The sequence below is a fragment of the Tympanuchus pallidicinctus genome, unplaced genomic scaffold (assembly GCF_026119805.1).
Source record: "Tympanuchus pallidicinctus isolate F22 unplaced genomic scaffold, pur_lepc_1.0 scaffold4, whole genome shotgun sequence".
NCBI lineage: Eukaryota > Metazoa > Chordata > Aves > Galliformes > Phasianidae > Tympanuchus > Tympanuchus pallidicinctus.
In genome coordinates, this window is record NW_026294758.1 from 49,826,074 (window position 1) to 49,845,357 (window position 19,284).

Sequence of the window (19,284 nt, forward strand, 5' to 3'; positions counted from 1 at the left end):
GGATTCTTCACTATGAAGCCTTTACTTTCCTTCATTTTTAGTTATGTAAAGTTACTTGCATAGAGTCTGCTCTTTATATGTCAAAGTGTTTTGTCATCTGCTACTTTCCCAAATTACTGCAAATGTCAAATTAATTGTAATACACAGCAGGTCCAGACCATTTAAAACTTTAATCAGTCATTCTTAGACATCTGAAAAATCTTCAGTGTACAGCAAAGTAGCAGGTGGGGATTGATGTTGTGGGAGAACTCTGGTTCTTGTATTTTTTGCTTACTCAATTTGCAGATGGACATATTCCACGTACTTGTTAAAGCAAACTGAAGTTAGATCGGTGTCCTGAATTCTATTTCAAGTTGATTTCTAGCCATACAGAAACATATTTTCACAGTTAAAAGTGCTTCTTGAACAGTCTTGTCTACAGCTGAAAGCGAATCAAGATGCAGACTGACAAAACTGTAGTTATTCATCCACAGACATTAACTTAAAAACTTCACAAACTTTACTTAGTATATAAGAAATAGTCTCTTTTACACACTGAAATGCACGTAGTGCTCATTTCCTTTACGAAGGATTTACATCACTTCTCATTGTGGTTATCTGTAAGGTAAGGATTGCCAAGGCAGCAGATTGTGGTTGCATCTCTAGTGGGCCACCTTGCAATTTGAAGGCTTTGCCTGTAGAATACAGTCCCTTGAATGTTCCCTTGGAAAGTCACAAGCAGATGTCTATCATGCTGCAGCTAATTCATCATTTGCCATTATCAGTTCATCACAGAAGAGCACACTGGTCAACGTAGGTGGTTTCCTGGAAATATTTAGTATGGAGGATATGTCGTATCTTTATTTTTCTACACAGCAGAGCAGTCACACCAACCCCATCCTCCTTTGAAGAAGTGCACTTTGCTCTTGACTGTTCAGGGCTTGATAACTGGCTAACTCCAAAGTAAAAGTTGCTGAGCCTGATGTTAAAGAACGCAGAACTGTTGAGTAGCCCTGAACAAAAAACAGAAAACATTTATCACCTAATTTAGGGCACAGAGAAGATAAACTAGCAGAGAAGGCTCTTAAATGCCTAGAGAAAAAGGGACAGAGTCTTAAATATACTGCAACATTCCAGTAATTTTTTTTTTACATCATTAAAAGCACAATGCACACAAAAATTAACTTTGTTTTGTCATGGTTTTTTTTTTTTTTTTAAAACTATTCTCTGTAAAACCAGCTTTTACTACTGCTCTGGCATAAAACTGAAAGCACACCATTTTAACAAACTGAATCATGTTCAAAATACTACTAAGTTTGCAAGCACAGAAATAAAACAGGCTCTAAATCCATACAACCTCTGAATAACTTGCTTTAGACCTCCAATAATTAAAATACAATTAAAAACATTAATTCCAAATTTGCTTGTACATAACAGGAAAAGTGATCTGAAGTCTGTAAGTCTTCTTATGCATTACAACAATTACGTACCATCATTTCTGCTAGTGGAACAGCAGCAATCACAACTTTGTTATCTTGACGACTCTGGATTTCCTGAATACTGCCTCTTCGTTGTGCAAGATCAGCAAGTGCTGCACTGAGATGATCTTCACTTACTGTGATTTCTAGGCTCATCAGGGGTTCCAGTATTTGAATACCAGCTTTTTTCAAAGCCTGCATGGAAATGATGGAGAGTTATGCCAAATCCTTTTTCAAAAACTGACATAAGAAATGCTCACAAGATTCATTAGTACTGTCACTCAAATTTTCTACCTCCAAAAGCTATAAATCCCCCAAGCAAGAGCTACGCTGTTCAAGAACAATTACCAGACAATGATAAACCTCTTTTTCCCAGTGATACATCATGCTCCTGTGCCCTACAACAGCCTACAGCTTTGCTATACCTTCTGCAAGCAACGGGAGATGCAGGCTGATATCATTGTGTTGGAGGTATCAGGATGCACTGTCAGTGACTGCACTGTCACGTCTATATCCTGAACAGGGAAGCCTAGCAAGGGTCCTAACAAGAAAGAAAGAAAAAGAAAAAAAGTGATTAAAAAACAGACACTTTCTTTTCAGAATATTATGACACAGAGGAGGAAAAAAAATAAAGTCTCAGGATCTCGCCTTTCTCTTTCCCTTCTCCTCCTTATGTCCAAGGGCATGGCTACTTGTTATTTCATTTTATCATTACATAGCTTTGCATATAGACTCATAACTTCTTTATTCTCCTTATCAAAAACATGGCTAATGATTTTCAGAATTGAAAGTTCCTGAGCACACTCATCCAAACAATTGTTCCCAAACTGTCTTAAAATACCTAAAATTCATCTGCTAAAACAAGACATCAAGTGAAACAAAGAAAGCTACGGAGTCTTTTGTTTAACCTAAAAGCAGAATATCTTCTGTATTTCAACAGAGTGATTCCTAGTATCAACACATTACCAAAACTGCAGTGTTAACTCAATTCCATAAAAGATCACCTGCCTCTCTAGTAACCTGTGCAGTTTAACTGACTACAACTGAGAAGTCTTAACTAGACCAAAAACAGTGTTAGACTGCATGTGGTGCTTGAACCAAGTCTGAGGGAAAAAAAAAAAAAAAGAATGATACACACAGCTTTTTGCTGCAGAACACATGGCTAAATTTTTAGATTTTTAGAGGAAAAAAGCCTTTAGTGGTAAGAATTTTATGCTGTAGACTGCACAATTCTGAAGTCTTCATGGTGTGTGAAAAAAGCAGTCAAGACTCATTTCACAGCCAGATACAAAGCAATTTTAAAAGAAACACCACATGCTGCCTCTTCAGCAGTAATTCTCTTTTATTAAATCACTACCTGTAAGTGAGAGTAAGGGAGAGTCATTTTGTCACAAATTACTAAATAATGTTTTAAACTAAATATAAGAGACAGTTCTTAAGAGACCCCACACTTTACAATTAGGTAAGGCTTTTTCTTTTGTTAATATATTAGTACATGCACTTCATATACTTTCATGAATTTACAGAAAATTAAAAAATAAATAATATAAGTGTGATATCGACATGTTGGCCAAAACCAGTTCAAGTCACACTGCTATGCTTTACAGGATGTCATCAAACAAGTACCTTACCTGTTACACTAGATCACAAAAACATACCAAAGAAAATGAATATTATAATTTGACTTAGAAGAAATCAAGCTTAAAACCAAAGGCACGCTGCCTTTGCTGGTATGGCAGAAGGGGTATGTGGCCATTTTTGTAGTTAAGGAAATTCCAGAACTTGGTTTGTACCTGAAGTAAATTCATCTGTAATATGTTTTCGCTTTCAAGCTACCAGATTATTTTTTTTCCTCCCAGAATCATACATTATTGATTCCTGCAGAAAAATTAGACCAGTGTAGCTGTTACAGCACTTCCTTTACCTTGAACGCACGAATTTGTGATTCCATTTTCTACTGCTTCCTGGAGTTCTTTGGGTAGCACTTCAATGACACTCTCAGCATACTCAATGATAGGTTTGGTCACCGTTCTTTCTCCTGACACAGGCCTCACCTCTAGCTCTGTAGTCACAAAGTGTCTTTTATCTCCTACTACTTTATCCAATACATCTTCAGGAAACAAATGAACAGGAATTTGGTGGCAAAGAAACAACACATAAGTAAGTTACTTTCAGATGAATTTTAAGCAATTAAGTACAATGAAAGATCTTTTCAAGCAGATCACGTAACAGAACAAGATACAAGGTATTTCTTAGATTCCTTCTTACCTGTGGCTTGTGCAGCATTCAGGATGGTTTCTCTGTAGGCTATCTGAAGTGGTCCCAAATATGTCTCTATTCCATATTCACGTTTGATTCGGTCATGAATGATCTCTATATGCAGTTCTCCCATGCCACAAAGAATGGTCTAATGAGATGACAGTTAAGAGAGAGGCAGAAGAACATAGAAAACTCAGGTTTTCATAAGAACTGTTTAAACAAGGGCTCATGAGCTCTTAATACCTTCTTAAAAATATTTCAAATTCTAAGGAGCCTTGAGAAAAAAAACAACGACGGGACTACTTGATGTCATGCAAGAAACATCCTAAGTGACACAGCAATTCCTGTTGTAAAACCACTAGGTAAAAGAACATCTTACATTAGCTTAAAGATTACATAATTCAAATTCTTCTAACTTCGTGAAGAACTCTCAAAACATGCAGAAAATAGGATGACCTCCTTTACTCTGTAAAGTATATGCACACAAGGTTCAATTTTAGCTTGTTTAGAGGCTCACAGCTTTGTACTTACACGATACGAACACTGAGATAAGCTTTTCATTCACAGTAATCTAAGTACGTAAACTAACTGAAGAGTGGTCCTGACAGTTCTAAAATAAAGTTTAATTACAAGGTGAGGAATAGAAGATTCATCTTACCTGTCCTGTGTCAGGATCTATTTTCACTTTCAAACTTGGATCTTCACGCTGAAGGCAGCTCAATGCATTATCCAAGTCTGTACATAAACAACAAACACCATATCCAAAGAGGCTTCAGTAATTTGAGAATCACAGTGAATCCCTAAACAACATTTTCCTTGTAGGGTCATATCTTATTCTCAGAAGTAGTCTAAAGGACCCTAGAGAAGCATGTATTTTTGTAGACACTCAACTCAAATTACACACAACTTGCAACTTCTCTCCAACAAATTAACTGCATGCTAGAGAGCTTCTGTAACTGATTAGTCTTCCTAAATAGCAAAATTTAATGACACCAAGCAAAAGCTGAACAATCTCCATGCAACATTTAGAGACAGAAGCTTTTGAATAAAATGATCTCACTTAAAAATAATAGCTTAAAGGAAAAATAACCTGTTTAAATTCTATCAAGAAAAAAAACATTTTTCCAAGTCATATTTTACATTTGTATAAAGACACATATGAAAATTTAAGTGTTCCACCATACAGTAAAAAGCACCATTCCCTTTTTACAGATGAGAAAAATAGCTGTCTTATATGATTTACCTACATTTTTACAGATGAGTTCAACAAGAAGTTAAAATGCAAATATTTTTTTCTGATTCCCCATTATGTTGTACAAGTGGCAACGAAAACAGCTATAAAAAAGAGCAATGATGGAAAAATAAACTCACAGCTGAAACTGCATTTATCTACTTCACAGAATTTGGGGAAAAAAAAAAAAAACAAACCGTGACAGACAATTTGCAAGCCAGCAGCTCAGACTGCAAGACAGTGCAAAATACACATTCTACTTTGCTCCATGCCATCATACTACAGTGGTACTTATTTTTCTTTTGCCTTCACCCTCCAACCATGCTCAGCTTTGTTGGAATGTCAATAGATGGTAAAAACTTTCAAACAGGTTCTCTGGTATAGATTTTTGTGGAAGACAGTAAGATTAAAGGTCACACTGCATAGAAAACCCTAACTAGACATACAGCAGTTTTGGTAAGAGAAGACTTTGCACCACACTATAAAACTGTGAATGCTGTCGGAAAAAAAGCACAGGATAGCTCAAGGCTAGCTGTACAGAGACACTGCACAGCATCCTCCCATAACTGCAGCAAAACAAAGCATGATAATAAGAAAGGAAGGAGAAAACTTCCCATAGGGAAGGGAGCATATGTATAGGAGGGGGAACAGCTCTTTATGAGGGTGGATAGTTACAGGACAAAGGGAAATGGTTTTAAACTGAGACAGACGAGGTTTAGGTTAAATATTAAGAGGAAGTTTTTCATTTAGAGGGTGGTGATGCACAGGTTGCCCAAGGAGGTTGTGAATGCCCCCTCCCTGGAGGCATTCAAGGCCAGGCTGGATGTGGCTCTGGGCAGCATGGTTTCATGCTGCACATAGCAGGGGAGTTGAAACTAGATAATCACTGAGGTCCTTTTCAACTCAGCCTGTTCTATGATCCTATGAGACAAATGCCTCTATGGCTTCAAAATTAAGAATTATGGCTTTTCTGAAACACAAAAATCACTGGAGTAGTAATAGCAAAGAGTACTGACAGCCAAAATCTAAAAGGCCTTTCCTCCTCTGCAGCTACACTGTACCTTGTTGCTTGGCCATTGAAGGAGGTTCAATGGTACAGAAGAAGACAGGCTCCGGAACCTCAACACCTGCCAGCAGAAGTCTCTCTACGTTACTGGTGTTCCTCTGCTCTGCCCCAGCACTCCTTCCAGCTTGGCGTGCTGCAGCTACAGCTGAAGCTTTTGATGACACTAGCGTATCTCCAGTGGCACTCTACAGATCAGTTCCCAGTGATTCCACAAGAGAGGAAGCAGCAGGGGATGGGGGGTTGTTAAAATGAAACCACAGTCATAGAGAACAGTACATCGGTATACAAAAACGTGCTTATGCATTCCAGAATAGCTTACATTTTGGAAATTCTGGGCAAATGATATCTATCCAGATTGCTCAGCCACTGAAACACTTTGGGAGTGTGAAACAAGTATATTTCAACTTAAACTGCTGTTTTTTTTTAAATGAACTTTCAGTATCACCCTGAGGCCTCCCTAGGGCATTACGCAGCATTGGTATCGTGAGAGTTACATTACAGATATAAGGTTAGAACCCTACTAAAATACAGTGTCTTGAGGTTCAGCTCTTTCCACATATCAGCACAGACTTTCTCATATCATTTATTTACATGTCTGCACTGTAATTTTTCAGATTAGGAGGAAGTAATTATGTATACTTAAAATAATGCAAATTTGCATATGTAAAAACAATCAAGATATACTTGAGATACAGAAGCACAGAGGGGAAAGACACACTAGTAAAACAAGCTTTCTTTAAAAATAAGTATTTTCAATTACCTGTTTTAAGCCAACAGCAAGGGCAATGTTTCCAGGCATTAGTGATGGTATTTCAATTTGTTGATCAGCAAAAGGCAAGAGCAGACGGCTCATTCTCTCCCTGTACATTAAATCATTTAATTGTTCATGACTTCAACAGACATCCAAATGCTACACTAACCCACAGCCTGCTTGTACTCACGTGCAACTTTTGTTAATATTATATACAGCCGACTGAGGTTTCAGTGAACCTGAATAAATGCGAATGAAAACTAATGGTCCACGACACTTATCATGGAGAACTTTAAATGCCAGGGCACACAGGTCATCATCATTGTACCAGTGTCTGCAAAACAGAAGCCACAACAAAAAGCACACTTGTAGGACTAGCCCACTTCAAACCCACTCTTATATAATTGTCCACTCACTTAAGAACCTGTATATGTCTACTTGCAATATTAGCAGAGACATTTTAAATATACATTTTAGATATGCTAACTTCAGCTTACCCAATTCTACCATTCTAAAATATGGCAGAGGTCTTGCAACTCAACCAATACTAGAGATGATCCCTGGACTCCAGCACTCCAACTGTAAAATGTCAGTATTCTCAGACTAAAAGACTGGAACTCTGATTGCACAGCAGGTTCAGTACTTGGTAGCTTTTAGGTCTGCACATCTGTACTGTTATTTAACAACTAAAACCAGTAAGCATTTGCAAAGATATCAGTGGTCAATATTATTTTCTCTCTTTGCACTTTTTCTACTTGCTTTTCCTTTTCGTTGACCCTCCCTTTCTTACTCCACTTACAGAAACTCATAGGAACGCTCATGAGGTGCGGGCAAATACATGGTAATAGCATCCAGTAACGGCTGCACTCCCCTGTTCTTCAGTGCACTGCCACAGAGCACTGGTACAGCCTTCTGAGCTAGGGTGACTCTGCGTATAGCAGACCGTAGCTGCAAAAAAAGAAAGAAAGAAAAGAAAAAAGAAAAAAGGCTTTCTGTTGAGTTGTGAACAGCATTTTAACTTCAGCATTCCAGCTACCAGATATTACTATCAGATTTTGCTCAAGTACTGAGGAAATGACAAACTCTTTTATAGATTTTTTTTTTTTTTATTTACAGAAAAAAGATTAACAAAGAATGTTCACTACTGGTAAATAGTGCCTTTTTAAACTTCATTAAGCATGACAATAAGACTATTAACGTGTAAAAAATGCCCAAGGACAATCTAACAGACTTCAAACATTGTACTCAAGTACCACTTTGACATGTAAGTTATTACCATGTAATCAGCAGGCTTTGCAGTTAGCAGTAATTGTTCATAAAGTGATTCCAGAAACTGGGAATAAGCAGGTTATAGCAAGTAATGCACACAACACTGAGTAAAAAAGATGACTGGAGCTACCATGTTTGTCTTGGGCAGCAGTGTCTGCATGGACAGTACACTGTGCTGTTGCAGGGCAGTGCCATCTGCAAGCACATGGGTGGCTCATGGACAACCAAGCTACTTATCAGAACTGCTGTCAGTAAATGCTCTTGCATGCACAGTGCTGCCCAACAGCTCCCATTGGCTGGAGACAGCCTGCAGAGGCCCAGTTCTCAAGTCCAGTAAAGATTAGTTGCTTCATTAAATTACTCACAAGGATCCTGTTTCAAGATTTTAAACAACGGTGATTTTTGCTTATGTCTTTTCATTTGAAGATGTTAATCACACTGATTATAAGCTTTGCCAGCTTCTACTCCTCCATTTAAAAGTACCTATGCTCTGCTGTTTTAGTACAGTCATTATATCGTGTTGCATTTATAAGTTCTCATCTTTCCTATGTAACAATTTTATTGAGAAAGCCCATTTATTCCAGTACAAATTTGACAGGCATCAATATGTTATTTATAGACAAGAATAATTAATTTATTCACTTCTATCAATTAAAAACATATTTTAGCAAGGCTACCATTTTCCAGTCAGAGCATGCGAGACTGTGCTACCAAATTCAAACTACAAAAAAAAAAATCACCCTTTTTTATCATGAAAGTTTTGCCTCACCAGTTCCAACATGTAGCGTCTCAAGAGCCAACCAACTCCTAGTGACTGAAATGCTACTTTTGTTAATGAGACTCTGTAGCTCAGACACACCGGCCTGATCCTATCTGGAGATTTCATTGGTGTTTCTCTAAAGTTTTTTGCAGCAGCCTGTCAATGAAGATCACCCATAAAGGTTGAACTGTTACAGCTGTGCCCTGCATGTTTGAGAATTAGCGTTAATATATGATCGCATACAATTCATATTAAGCTTGAATGTATCTTGTCCTAAGTTCACAATACCATAGAATCACTACAGAAGCTGGTGAATGCACAGCTGTAAAACCGTATCTGCACATGCCAAAGGCAAAGTAGTCTCAACATTCAAAATGACAGTGAAAATTTATTTATAAGTAACAAAAGGTAAACATTACCTTGTTGGATGGTACTAGGTCAAAATTTTCACTGTGTTCTCCTAGAATCAGTTCAGCAAATTCATCATCCAGATCTGCAACCTTCAATAGAATAGTTCTGCCTTATTATTTGGTAGACAGTAGTTTCCACATTGGTCACAAATCTCAGATAGTTAGAAAATACAGCAAAATAGAGAAGGAATTAAGCTTTTAAAGATATCAGAGATCATAAACTTAAGCAACACAGAACATACATTTCACATCTCCTATCTCAACTCAGTTATTATAAATTTTCTTTTCAGATTTATGAATATCACTTAAATTTCACATTAAAAAATAAATCCTTCACTTGTATTACAGAATGTCACTTATAAGCAAAACTGTTTAATCCCTCTCTCAATAATGCAACTATTGTGAGAGCTAAGCAAAGCATGTTAAATTATCTTTTAAAATGCAGTATTTTAATTATATTCTACTTGACAGCATAAGCTAGATAGGACAAGCTTTTGCTGTCCTTCCCAGTGTTTAAGGCTTTTATACTGCTTCTGCAGAATTAATCTCCTCTGAAGAAGAAAAGCAAGAGCCTTTACCGAACCAGTTTTACAGAGAAAATTATGCAAATACTAGTTTCAAAAAAGCACAAGGGAAAAGAAAAGTCATCATCTTAAAGCTACTGTCAGGCATGACATCAGTAGGAGAAAGAATGTTGGGATGTGTCCCCAAAAAAATGAAAAAGCCTGCAGCTGTATTTGACAGCCATGGAGGGCACAACTGAATAGACTTTGAACTTAAAAAAAGCTGAAATCTGAACTAAGCAGAAAGTGACTTTTGTGAGCCAGTGAATGCAGCTAGGAAAAAAAAAAAAAACAAAAAAAACCAACAAAACAACAGATAAACCTTCAGGGTATTTTGACCTTCTTCATGTCAGAAGCTTGGAGGTCTAAGAGATCATCTGTGTTTTCAAACTGTTCTAATTAGCTTATTAATTAAACATATTTCAAACCTTGAGTCACATACACCATTGCTCCACTGCACATCCACTGAGGTACTATGCTCCCTTCAGCAGCTACAACAGGAATTGACCAAATATTGAAACAAATCTTTGATAAGCAATTAGAAGTCTAATTAAGCCAACAGATAAAACATGAGAGAGAGAAAAAAAATCTTGTGTTTATTTGGTTAAACAGAAGCCAAATTTACCAGAGATGACCAGTAGTCAGATTACTAAATTTTACATTTTAAATTTTTGTTAAAAATAAGCATTATTAAGTAGAGCAAAAAATATTTTAGGAATAGGAGGTTATCTGAATTATTACACTACTGGGCCACCTCATCCTACTTCAGGAAGGGCCCAGAAGCTAAAGAAAAAAAAAATACAGTAAAAAAAAAAAAAGATTAAAAACCCACTTTTCTTATCCTGATTTCTGTCTGAGATTTCTTAAGAGCAGAGGCTGAGCAACAACATTCCCATTTAAAACCTGAATATTCTGAAAACGAGGTGTATTTCACTGAACTCAGAGCACATCAAAATGGATCACACGGACTGATGTTTCACGTGGAACAGAAAGCCCAGCATCACCTATCATATCTAGCAATATGTGATCCAAATTTGCATGGAAGGCAGTTCTCAAATGGATCAAAACCTCTGACAAACATAACTGTTAACTTCTTGTATTTTTTGCATATAAAGCACTACGTTTGGATGTAACTGCTACTACATTTCTAAGGCTGTATAAAAGCAATTAAAGTTCTAGGCTGCAGAAAAGCAAACAGGTTTAAAAAAATCACCCTTTTAACTTGGAGACCAGGTGTGCTTGGAATCTCTCAAGTAGAACCAGCTCTTACCATTGCATTTACACAGAACAAAATGGAACTTTTAAGCATTTGCTTGAAGAAAAACAGTCTGGAAAAAACTATTTCAAAGATCCTGCATAGCTCACAGGCACTCTTTCTTTCACTTTATTATTCTTCAATGCTTCTAAACTGTCTCAAGTCTGCAAAGCTTGTTAGATGCTAGGATCAAGCAAACCATGCTTCTATTACAATTTCTTCTCATCTCTCCAATGGACCTTATGGATGGATCTGCTCTTTATGAGATCCAGTTTCCTCTAGCATAGCATTTAGGGTCACTTGGAACAGACCCTGACATCCCATCCAGTTTCTAGCTGTCATTCCAGAAGGCTATGAATGAGCTGCAGGTTCTGGGTTTGAGCCCAATGTGAATGTTCCAAGTATCTTTTGGGATCTAAGATGGCAAAAGATGCCATGTGAACCAACTTGATACTAAATTTAGGGTCTATTTTTAGGAGCTCACTACTTATGAAATAGGGAGTATTTGCCATTTTGCACAAGTAACATCCAGCAACATCCATATTAAGCATGTTCTGCCATCACATGTCACAATATGCACTACAAGTCTTTTATCAAAGAAAAGCAAATAAAGAAAATCTGAAATCGGTTTATCAAGGACAAACGCAGTACCTTGCACCTGTGACAAAACAAGTCCATGTACTCTTGCACCTGTGACAAAACAAGTCCATGTACTAACACAGAATGGGGATCAAACACCTAGGAAGTAGGCCTGTGGAGCTAAAGACAACTTCAGGTCCTGCTTGACCAGTGAAAACAAATCAGCAACACACCCTCTGACAAATGCTAACTGCAAAATGGGCTGTATCTGCAAGAGTACTGAGTGGATAAAGGCAAGCAGTTATCACCAGCTTCTCACCTTCTATTTGTGAAGCTACATCTTAGACGCTGTGGTTTTAGGTTTCCCAGCACAAAAGAAAGACAAACAGTGGGAAATCCAACTGAAAACCACAAGGTGCTATGTCAGAACTCAGTGGGACACCCACAGAGATGAGTGTGTCTAACTTGGGAAAACGAAGGAGGTATATGCTGCCTCCGACTACCCACGACATGAAATGACTGTGGGACTGTTTTAGGGAAAACAAAGCCAGGTTCTTTAAAGAGAGAGGTGCACAAGGAAAGGATGAGGAGCATTGCCATAACAACTCAGGAAATTTCCATACAGACAAAAAGAAATAATGTGTTTGCAAAAATGATCAAACACTGGGATGTTGCCTTGAAAGATGCAATTTCCATCCTTAGGAACCTGAAAGCATAGCTGAACAAGGGCGAGCAACCCGCTCTAAAGCTGAAATTAGCCCTGTTTTTAGCAAATCACTGCACTAGATGCCTTCAGAGGTCCCTTTGTTCTAAATAACTGTTTTAAATGCATTATGCATTTACTTTAGAACTTTACTTGTTCTATTAAGGTATTTCTAGCATCCTGGACTTCTTGGAACAGGCTGGGATTATCCGACTCTATCAGTGGCTTTTGCTCAAAAAATATGCCATCATCCAAATCAGATGTAGGTTTCCAAATCATTTGCTCCTTAGTCACAACATCAACCAGTCCTCTGAAGGTTTTGGCTTCCCCAATGGGCAACTGAAAGTAGAACAGAAATTTTAGAGAGTTGAAAAATAATAAAGGTGTTCAATTAAAAAGAAATGCAGGTAAATTTCTAAGCTTACCTGTAAAATCAAAGGTTTTGTCTTCAACTTTTGTTTGATACTCTCAACAGCATATGCAAAACTGTATTAAAACAACAGATATTGTTACAATAAATGTAATGATATAGTAAAAAAGTTTACTCTTATTTGTTGTAAGAAGTACTTCCACAATTACACAACATATGTAACCAAACAATTAAAGATGTGTACAGCACATATTAACATAAAACACCAGTTCTGTGCTCAACAGAACATCTTCAACTTGATCAGAAACGTTCTCTTATGAGGTTTTTAACAGTGATTAAAACAACTGTATGAATACCTTGCCCTGTTTTTGTCCATCTTGTTCAAAAAGCAGATTCGTGGTATCTGATGTTTGTCTGCTTGTCTCCACACAGTCAGAGTTTGGGCCTACACAAAAAGGCAAAATGGTAACGTTAGTATTGACAGAGCAACTACGTACACATTTCCTTAGACGAGAGGTCAAGCATCTTTTCTTCATCTTGTGTTCCTGCTGCTAAGAGACTGAGCTCAGAGTAAGAGAAGGGAATTGTGCTGAATGCGTTGTGACAAGCCTTTATCTAGACAGAGGAGCTCCAGAAGCAGCTCTGTCACAGCTCTTTCTTCGTCTGTTATCTTTCCTCCACTAAGGGTACAGAGGAAAGAGAACAGGGAGAGAAGATAAGCACTGCATGGGATCTACAATGAAGTTATTCACTGGAGTGTGGTAGCCTACACTTAAGGCTTAAGATACTGCCAAAACACTTATACATGTACTCATGATGCTACACAGAGGACACAACAAATCAGTGTGGTTAAGCTAATTATTGACATACTGCTGAGTCATTTTTGAGGCTCATTCAAAGCTAAAACAGGTATGCAGGAAAATCAGTGCAGATTTAGAAATAGTCTGCTATCAGCAGATGCAAATAATACACTTCCTACACGCTTTCAGAAAAAAACAGAACAAAACAAAACACAAGCAGCTCTAATTTTTTGTTGTTGATGGCTGTGGAGGGTTTCAGGCTCATACACGACACTAAGTAATGCCTTCCAGTAGTATGTTAAAAATGTGACTAACACTGACCGAGACTTCCCTCATCCTTTACCTAGGGAAAAGATACGTATTAAATTCAGTGTTCCACATGACATGTAACTTTTCTATGGAACTGAAGCATCAAATCAAAGTCAAACACCAGCCGGGCTACACATCTTCTGCACTATGCCCCAGTGAGCTTATTAAACAGGGCACAGTGTGGTGGTGGTGGGGAGAGGTTAATTCTGGGTGAAAATGATTAATTTTTTACATGGAAGCAGAAAATGAGATGTGAACAGATGCCCATTTCTATCCACAGCTGGAGCTAGCCAGAAGCCTTCACATCAATCTGCATTTGTTAAAAAAAGCAGAACAACAAAACAACACAGTAACCAAAGCAACAATAGGTAACAGACTTCAGAGAGAACCCCGTTTATTTCTCCCTCATTACCATAGGAATTCCTATACACTTAAGGTAAACATTTCAGCCTCTTTTAATTTGGAAATAAAAAAAGTTAACAGTCATTTTTACCTCAACACCAGCTGAAGCATCAAACACTGCTACTGCTCCATCCAGGACTCTCAAGCAACGTTCAACTTCCACTGTGAAGTCCACATGACCTAAAAAACAATTGAAAAAACTCAAATTCACAACCTGAATTACCATTATCACAACTCACACAGGGAACATCTGCAGATCACTGCAACTTTTTTCTTTAATGTTTAAAAACACGTCATAATTACTGTCTTACCTTTCAGAGAACTCAAGTCCTTGAAAGACACAGGCTGTTCTTGAGCTAACCTTGAACAAGTCAGACCAGGCTGCAGAAAACACTAGCTAGTCAAAGGTCAGCAGAGCTCAGTACAGGCTTATTTACTGCAGCAATTCAACCAGCTAAATATCACACTACATTCAGGACCTAAGTTCAGCAATGCTTCACCTCCTCTACTCTTTCAAAACATTACAGGAGTGGCACTAAAGCATAGTACCTGGGGTATCAATCAAGTTGATTCTGTAGTCCTTCCAGTCAAAAGTAACAGCAGCAGATTGAATGGTAATACCACGTTCTCGTTCTTGTACCATAAAATCTGTTACTGTGTCTCCATCATCAACATCTGCAAGCAGGAAACAGGGTTACAACTGGGTACATAAATAATTCAAAGACTAAGCTGTCTTGGAATAAAGACAGTGAGATATTTGGAAATACTCCCCCTTTGTAAACGATCAAATTATGAAAACTCTTCTAAGTCACGGAATTACAACATTGGACCATACACCAGGTTGCCAATGCAAGGAACAAATCATTTGTAAATTGAAAACAATCGATTCCATCAACTTTTTTTCCATTTTTAATCAGAGAAATACACTGTGTAGAAATTACAGCAAGGTCCAAAATCATGAATAAATGGCACTTATGAAACGAGAGGCTGCACTCTTTGTACACAACCTGACATTTTAAAATTTAATGGTTGAAACTCAAAGTTAGAGATAGACTTCAGTTTAAAAGCTAAGACTTTCTATTATTTGTATTTTTAATAGAAACAGAGAAAGTCCCATATTTTCAAACAAGCATATCACCAAGGCCACTCCCCAAGGCTCACACCTTCTAACATTCTCCTGCGTAGCAGAGGAAACGCCACTAAATTTAAAAGGTCAAAGGCACCATAAATGAAGGCAGCTTTGATTTTCTCAGTCTTAAAAGATTTCAGTGAGAGCTGCTGCAGAAAGGAATTCTTCCCTTTGGTAGGACTTAAAATACAGATTAGTTTTTGGTAATCTGGCCCCTTGACACATCAAAATGAATCCAGAGGAGCAGCTTTGCCAAAACAATCAATGAACAATGCACAAAACAAAATAAACTTCTGAGTAAGTGTTAAACAAATAACAGTGTACGAAAAACAAAAAAGAAAAGAATGAATCAAGAAGCTCTCAACTGCTTTAGAACTACAAGTGCAACCACATTCAAACATAATAGAAAACACATTACAATTTCATTAAATTGAAGAACAACTTTGAAACAAAAGGCTTCTATGCTAAAAACTGTACCACCAATCTCACTGCATGAGATTGCCACAACTGTCAAATCTCTCACAGCTATGGAAATACAAATATATATATATATTGCTAACCTCCAAGTGTTCTTATGTATCCAGAGTAATACAGCATTCTTTCTGTTGTTGTTGTTTTCCCTGCGTCAATATGGGCCATGATACCAATGTTACGGATTCTGCATAAAGCAAAAACAGCCTTTAATGTGGCACTTTTTTCCAGTGATGTTTTTGGCACGAACAATTCACACTTGCTAAGCATAGCACACAAGATGAATAGGGTTTTTTCCTGTCACTTAACTGATAGAATACATGTGCTGATTCCGAAGTACGATAGCACTGAAATGGTGAATTTTCTTCTCAGTGGCAATACTCAATAGTTCTGGAACAGGTTTCCACACTTCACTTCTGTACCTGCTTAGCCACATTCTGCACTCACACGTCTCCTCTACAGATGGAAACAGCCCTACCACCTTCTTGTATGTTCCAACCCCTAAATCCTAGTGACTAGAACAGTCCATTGCATGTATCACAGAATCACAGGATCACAGAGGTTGTAAGGGACTTCTGGAGATCACACTGCCCAGCCCCCTGCTAAAGCAGGTTCCCTGGGGTAGGTTGCACAGGAAAATGTCCAGGTGGCTTTTGAATATCTGCAGAGAAGGAGACTCTGCAGCCTCTCTAGACAACCATGTTCCAACGCTCTGTCACCATCACAGTAAAGCTTTTCCTCATGTTTGTATGGTGCTTACTGTGCTGCAGTTTGTGCCTGCCTGCCTCTCTGTCCTGGCCCCATCCACTGACCATAAGATATTTGTAAGTGTTGATATTTATGTCCCAAATCTAGCTTGCAAGTTCTCATGAAGTTGTATGAGATTCTGTTCAGACAGATCTTTTCTGAGGTACCTTTCCCAGAGGCTTCCAAGCAGTTCTTCTCATTGCAGGCTTGTAATCAGCTGCCATCATCATGATTGGCTGAATTAGCCCTCAAGACAGAGGCACCCCTCATGTCATTTCTGTGATAGCCCAGCCCCTAATTGCTTTGCCCGTATTAATTAAGGCCATCATGTCTACAGCTAAACACAAGGAATACAGTGCTGCCCATGGTGGTGGACTGCATGCCAGGAAGATCCTCCACCTCATTTAGATCTCTCTGACACTCACACTGAAACGTCAGAAAGTTGAAAACAAGGAAGTGTGAACTGCAATTTAAAACATGTATTTAAGTAACACCAACAGCAACAACCCTTGACATTGTACCACATCAGTTCCTCCTGCTATCAGTTACATAGGGAGAATAAGCTGCACTGACGTACCTGGATATATGAGGATTAACGACAGAACGCAGAGATTTAACATCTCCTGGAGACAAAGAAAACAAAAGCGACTTGTCAGACTGATCCCAACAAGAAATTATTGATTTTAACAAAATTAAGTGAAGTAAGAAAACTCCTAAAACGCTTATCTGAAACAAAGATTCAGAGCCACAACTCTTGAAAACTCCTAATTCTCACCCATCCCCAATTACTAAAGATCTGTATTTCACTTTCAAAACATTTCTCACTCTCTTTCACACATGGAACTCTTCAGAGCTTTAACTTGGAAACAACAGGAAAAAAACAACACAAGGGAAAAAAATATCACCAGACCAGTGAAGTCTTACTCTGCAGAAGCAGTAACTAATCAGGCCACAACTCTCTTCTGCCCTAATTCTACAAAGAAAAGAGAATGATGGTTACTTCAGAGACTTCCTTCTACTCAACCATAGATGTCTCTCTTTGCTTTTGTGCAACATGCTGGCTATCATCAATTAGCCAATGACCTACTAATACTTCAGGCAATTGGACAGGGATTACTGCATCTTTCATAGCTAATCTGGCTTTTTATCCACCTGTTTTTTCCCTTTTTCTTATTTCCTAATCTTTATACTACAAAACTACTGAGAAAACAGCAGCAATTAAAAACCATTCTTCCCAATCCTTGAATCTTTTAACCACTCTGTGCTTCAAATGTCAAATATTATCAATGAAATTTTGAAGGCATTTTTACTCACTTCTAAGTAACTCCTAGCAATAAGTCATAAATAAAATTCAGAAGAATAAAAATACAATTTGAAAGCATACTTGGTGGAGAGCTGTAGTTCCTTTCACTGCTGTTTTGCTGCATCACACTTAGGACTATAACTTTTGGCTTCCTGAAACATGAATGCTGGCAATGGAAGGAAATAGAGAACACACACAACTGTCACAGTAGGGAATTAATAATCATAACTCATTATTAATTCATAGGCATAGAATCATAGAATAATAGAATCAGAGAATGGCCTGGGTTGAAAAGGACCACAATGTTTCAACCCCCTGCTATGTGCAGGATCACCAACTACCAGACTACACTGCCCAGAGCCACATCCAGCCTGGCCTTGAATGCCTCCAGGGATGGGGAATACACAGCCTCCTTGGGGTAACCATAGGCATAATTTTTCCAGTTGCACAGAACGAAATATAAATGTGATCTGAATCAACTGATGCTCATTAGGTATTTACATAAACTGAAACTACCACCAGTATGGAAGCAGCAGCACAGCCTGAGCTTAAATGAGAGTGCAATCTCAACAGTATTCGGGAAGTCCAGTAAAAATGTGTGATATTATCAAAGCAAGCTGTCAACAGCCACAGCATTTTATACATGCCTAAATACCATACAAATGCAACAGCAAAAAATGTCGTGTATCAGAGGTGTTTAAAAGACTTTAGAAAAAAGTAACACAACTTCCACATTCTGACATATGAGAAGCCCAACCTCAACATGAGTTTATGTCGCTCGTTTTATCTCCAAAGACCAAAATAAAATAAAATAAAATGGTTTACTCGGTGTAACTTAGGTGATCTTTTTAAACTCAGGCATTAAGTATTAAAATTTGGGAAGGCGTTTACCTGACTGCACAAACTTGACAACTTCAGTGCGTTCACTGAAAACTTCCTCATGATTCTCCACATTCTGGCTGCTGTCTCTAAAGACGTTCCCTGCCAAAAAATGAGATAAGCACCACACCGAAGGCCTGCTTCTTTCTGGAAGCTGTGCTGTCCTTTGTGGGCACTGTTTTCACACGACCAATAGCTTTTCACCTCGGATCGCTGTTTCTCTCGTCAGACTGCAGTCGAAGTGCTGCGGGACCTTCAGCACACGGCACAGCCACACACACGCAGGGTTTGCGAGCGCACTGCCCATGGAAAGCCGCAGCCAGCAGCGCAGAACACGCAGCAACGCATTGCGCACGGAGTGCTGGTTCGGGAAACGCACCCTTTTGCTCTTGAAAGCGGTGAAAAGTACGCTTTTTAAAGCAGACAAAGTCAGACGCTACATCGCCAAAGTGCCCCAGGACGCACCGCGGTCCGCCGCACGGCACAACAGCGCCGAGCCGCACCGGAAGGTGCGCCCCTCATTGCGCTCCCCGCGGCCACCCCGCCTTACTCAGTCCCACCTCCGACTGAC

At 38.4% G+C, this 19,284-nt stretch overlaps 1 protein-coding gene across 3 annotated transcripts; it reads right to left on the reverse strand.

Annotated features, from left to right (window-relative positions):
* Positions 1-151: 151 nt before the first annotated feature.
* Positions 152-19,221, reverse strand: GFM2 (GTP dependent ribosome recycling factor mitochondrial 2). Of its 3 annotated transcripts, none has more exons than XM_052700430.1 (21): positions 19,093-19,221; positions 18,726-18,815; positions 17,916-18,000; positions 17,109-17,154; positions 15,874-15,971; positions 14,734-14,859; positions 14,276-14,364; positions 13,030-13,118; positions 12,729-12,789; positions 12,457-12,642; positions 9,213-9,293; positions 7,564-7,712; positions 6,955-7,098; positions 6,774-6,873; positions 6,009-6,198; positions 4,375-4,451; positions 3,726-3,864; positions 3,382-3,567; positions 1,883-1,998; positions 1,470-1,652; positions 152-992 (listed from the first exon to the last, which is right to left on the reverse strand). In XM_052700430.1, exons 2-21 carry the CDS (start codon positions 18,786-18,788, stop codon positions 864-866), a joined length of 2,337 nt encoding a protein of 778 aa, XP_052556390.1. In that variant the 5' UTR covers positions 18,789-18,815; positions 19,093-19,221; the 3' UTR covers positions 152-863. The 3 variants fall into 3 exon arrangements, with proteins under 3 accessions (XP_052556390.1, XP_052556388.1, XP_052556389.1); XM_052700428.1 differs by having other exon boundaries at positions 18,918-19,221; XM_052700429.1 differs by having other exon boundaries at positions 18,726-18,818; positions 18,918-19,221.
* Positions 19,222-19,284: the final 63 nt, after the last annotated feature.

Bases quoted from the DNA above. Each gene is read 5' to 3' on its own strand.
- GFM2 (XM_052700430.1), bottom strand. From the start codon at position 18,788: ATGTGGAGAATCATGAGGAAGTTTTCAGTGAACGCACTGAAGTTGTCA. The intron at 14,365-14,733 runs GTACTATGCTTT...ATTGTTTTTTAG, and splicing joins CAACTTGATTGATACCCCAG to GTCATGTGGACTTCACAGTG. The intron at 7,713-9,212 runs GTAATGTTTACC...CTTTTTTTGCAG, and splicing joins ACCTAGTACCATCCAACAAG to CTACGGTCTGCTATACGCAG.